This window comes from Oncorhynchus clarkii, chromosome 21 (assembly GCF_045791955.1).
Source record: "Oncorhynchus clarkii lewisi isolate Uvic-CL-2024 chromosome 21, UVic_Ocla_1.0, whole genome shotgun sequence".
NCBI lineage: Eukaryota > Metazoa > Chordata > Actinopteri > Salmoniformes > Salmonidae > Oncorhynchus > Oncorhynchus clarkii.
Window position 1 is genome coordinate 32757297 of NC_092167.1, and position 4068 is coordinate 32761364.

The 4068-nt window shown below is 39.2% G+C and overlaps 1 protein-coding gene across 1 annotated transcript in view; it reads left to right on the plus strand.

Moving 5' to 3' along the window:
* The first annotated feature begins 222 nt into the window (after positions 1–222).
* The window catches only part of LOC139379193 (tyrosine-protein kinase SRK2-like), a 14699-nt gene continuing 10853 nt past the window's right edge, over positions 223–4068 (plus strand). The window contains exon 1 of the mRNA XM_071122012.1: positions 223–300. Within this exon, the coding sequence (XP_070978113.1) occupies positions 223–300 (78 nt within the window). The remainder of the gene's footprint in view (positions 301–4068) is intronic.

Below are 4068 nucleotides of genomic sequence, written 5' to 3' on the forward strand. Positions count from 1 at the left end.
ACGGTTGTGTTTAATAACCATAAACCACCGTCAACAGAACAATACAATACATGTGTCAAACAAAACCCGGTAAATACCAGCACAAGCACTACAACAGACAATTACGGACAAAGACATGGAAGGAAACAGAGGGTTAAATACACAACATGTAATTGATGGAATTGGAACCAGGTGTGATGGAAGACAAGACAAAACCAATGGAAAATGAAAAGTGGATCGGCGATGGCTAGAAGGTCGGTGACGTCGACCACCGAACTCCGCCCAAACAAGGAGAGGGACCAACAAGAGAGGGAGCAACAAGTGAAGAACAGGAGACCTTCTCCCATTCTTCACTTCCCTCATCAACTCATTCCTTGACCACTGGCTGCATCCCGTCTGACTTCAAACTGGCCCGAGTCGCTCCCGTCCTCAAGAAACCAACACGACTCGTCTGACTTCAAAAACTATAGACCTGTATCCCTTCTTTCATCACTTTCCAAAACACTTGAGCGTGCTGTCTCATCAACTCTCTTGTTATCTTTCTCAGAACTATCTTTTTCACCCTAAACAGTCAGGATTCAAGACGGGTCACTCAACCGAGACGGCTCTTCTGAGCCTAAGCTTACTCTCTCTCCTCTGTTCTCATCCTTATAGATCTACTGTATCCACTTGGATATGACTAAAGAGTTAATCAGGGTGATTTTTCCACAAATACACCGATATTTTCCAAGATCTAATCCATGTTTGTAAACTTCCTATTAAAATATATTGTAGTGAGATACATGTATTTTTTGGGGATATGAATACATAGTGTGTCCACTTCACCGTCAGACCATTTTATTGGTAAACTGCACGTAATGTAACAGTTGTATTTTTTGGTGATCCAACTACATAATCTAGTACATTTATCATACATCGATTTTAATCCAGAAAGGTTAGAACAATTATCTAGATCCTCTATGAGGCTGTGGAAGGATCCAAATTGTGGATTTAAAGAAAACATGAATTATCAGCGTACAATGACACTGTTGTTTTTAAGCCCGGTGTTTCTAGCCGCTTGATATTATTGTATGATCTGATTGTAATAGCTGACATTTCGATGGCCATAATAAATAAATATGCAGATGGACAACCTTGTTTACATCCTCCTGACAGGTTAATATGTTCTGAGAAGTGGACATTATTATTATAGTTATTTTTTTAATATATATATATTTTTAGGGTGTAGATCAGCTTTAATATTGCAGATAGATTGTAGCTACCATCAATGTAATTGTCTGCATAATTTCCAATCCCCCATATATTTTTGGGATAAATATATATATATATATATATATATATATATACAGTACCAGTCAAAAGTTTGGACACACCTACTCATTCCAGGGTTTGTCTTTATTTTTACTATTTTCTACATTGTAGAATAATAGTGAATACACAAACTATGAAATAACACATATGGAATCATGTATTAACCAAAAAAGTGTTAAACAAATGTTATATTTGAGATTCTTCAAAGTAGCCACCCATTGCCTTTATGACAGCTTTGCACGGTCTTGAACAGTACCAAAATAAATGATCGAATGACTCTGCCTCTTTGCAGCAAAATCTGCAGAGCTGGGAAGGTTGTATCCCCCATACTGTTGAAGTCAGAAGTTTACATACAACTTAGCCAAATACATTTAAACTCCTAAAACTCTTAAATTTCCTGTCTTAGGTCAGTTAGGATCCCCACTTTATTTTAAGAATGTAAAATGTCAGAATAATAGTAGAGAGAATGATTGATTTCAGCTTTTATTTCTTTCATCACATTCCCAGTGGGTCAGAAGTTTACATACACTCAATTATCATTTGGTAACATTGCCTTTAAATTGTTTAACTTGGGACAAACATTTTGGGTAGCCTTCCACAAGCTTCCCACAATAAGTTGGGTGAATTTTGGCCCATTCCTCCTGACAGAGCTGGTGTAACTGAGTCAGGTTTGTGGGATCCTTGCTTGCACAGAGGACATTTCTCCAAAAAGTACGATCTTTGTCCCCATGTGCAGTTGCAAACCGTAGTCTGGCTTTTTTATGGTGGTTTTGGAGCAGTGGCTTCTTTCCTTGCTGAGCGGCCTTTCAGGTTATGTCGATATAGGACTCGTTTCACTGTGGATATAGATACTTTTGTACCTATTTCATCCAGCATCTTCACAAGGTCGTTTGCTGTTGTTCTGGGATTGATTTGCACTTTCCGCACCAAAGTAGGTTAATCTCTAGGAGACAGAAAGCGTCTCCTTCCTGAGCGGTATGACGGCTGCGTGGTCCCATGGTGTTTATACTTGCGTACTGTTGTTTGTATAGATGAACATGGTACCTTCAGGTGTAGTAAATTGCTCCCAAGGATGAACCAGACTTGTGGAGGTCTACAATCTTTTTTCTGAGGTCTTGGCTAACTTCTTTTGATTTTCCCATAATGTCAAGCAAAAAGGCACTGAGCTTGAAGGTAGGCCTTGAAAAACATCCACAGGTACACCTCCAGTTGACTCAAACGATGTCAATTAGCCTATCAGAAGCTTCTAAAGCCATGACATAATTTTCTGGACAACCTTGCCTAATTTCTCTCAACTCAAATCTGGGTGAGGTGCCATGTTTGTTCAAATCAAATTTTATTGGTCACATACACATATTTAGCAGATGTTATTGCAGGTGTAGTGAAATGGTTGTGGTCCTAGCTCCAATAGTGCAGTTGTATCTAACAATTCACAACAATACACACATCTAAAAGTAAAAGAATGGAATTAAGAAATATATACTATGGTTCAAAAGTTTGGGGTCACTTAGAAATGTCCTTGTTTTTGAAAGAAAAACACATTTTTGTCCATTAAAATAACATCACATTGATCAGAAATGCAGTTTAGGCATTGTTAATGTTGTAAATGACTATTATAGCTGGAAACGGCAGATTTTTAATGGAATATCTACATAGGCGTAGAGAGGCCCATTATCAGCAACCATCACTCCTGTGTTCCAATTGCACGTTGTGTTAGCTAATGGAAGTTTATAATTTGAAAAGGCTAATTGATCATTAGAAAACCCTTTTGCAATTATGTTAGCACAGCTGAAAACTGTTTTTCGGATTAAAGAAGCAATAAAACTAGCCTTCTTTTAGAGTAGTTCAGTATCTGGAGCATCAGCATTTATGGGTTCGATTACAGGCTCAAAATGGCCAGAGCCAAAGGACTTTCTTCTGAAACTCATCAGTCTATTCTTGTTCTGAGAAATGAAGGCTATTCCATGTGAAATTGCCAAGAAACTGAACATCTCGTACAAGCTGTGTGCTACTGCCTTCACAGAACAGAGCAAACTGTCTCTAACCAGAATAGAAAGAGGAGTGGGAGGCCCCTGTGCACAACTGAGCAAGAGGACAAGTACATTGGTGTCTAGTTTGAGAAACAGACACCTCACAAGTCCTCAACTGGCAGCTTCATTAAATAGTACCCGCAAAACACCAGTCTCAACATCAACAGTGAAGAGGCGACTCCGGGATGCTGGCAGAGTTCTAGGCAGAGTTTCAAAGAAAAAGACATATCTCAGACTGGCCATACATTTTGGGCGTCAGGCATTTCGGTATTGCCTCTCCTCTTTCGTGGAAATGCAGTGAGGAAATGAAACTTAGAGTTGCGTTACCAAAGAGGAGGAGGCGATTCAAGATGGGTAACTTGGCCCAAAATCTGTCCCCACCAGGCGAGGAGTTATGCGTGGTGGTCAATGAGAGTGTCGAATTTGGCCAACATCAAAAAATGATGTCTTCTTTGCAACATTAAGCTAATTTGATCGAATAAAAGTTTCGTGATGGTTAGGTTGTTACGAATGTTCTGATATAAGCATACACACATGGCATACCGGGAACATTGAAAAAAACGATTTAATATTCGAGTTGTGCCTGTTTGTCACACGATTATATGCCTTCTCATTGGCTAGAATGGCCCCACGTGATCTCGCCTCCTCTCTCTAAGGAAGAGAATCCTGTTAGACCTGACCATCTCGTCATTATATAAATATCTCTGGCATAACTTTAGTATGACATAGTTCTTTATGTTGGTTGGTC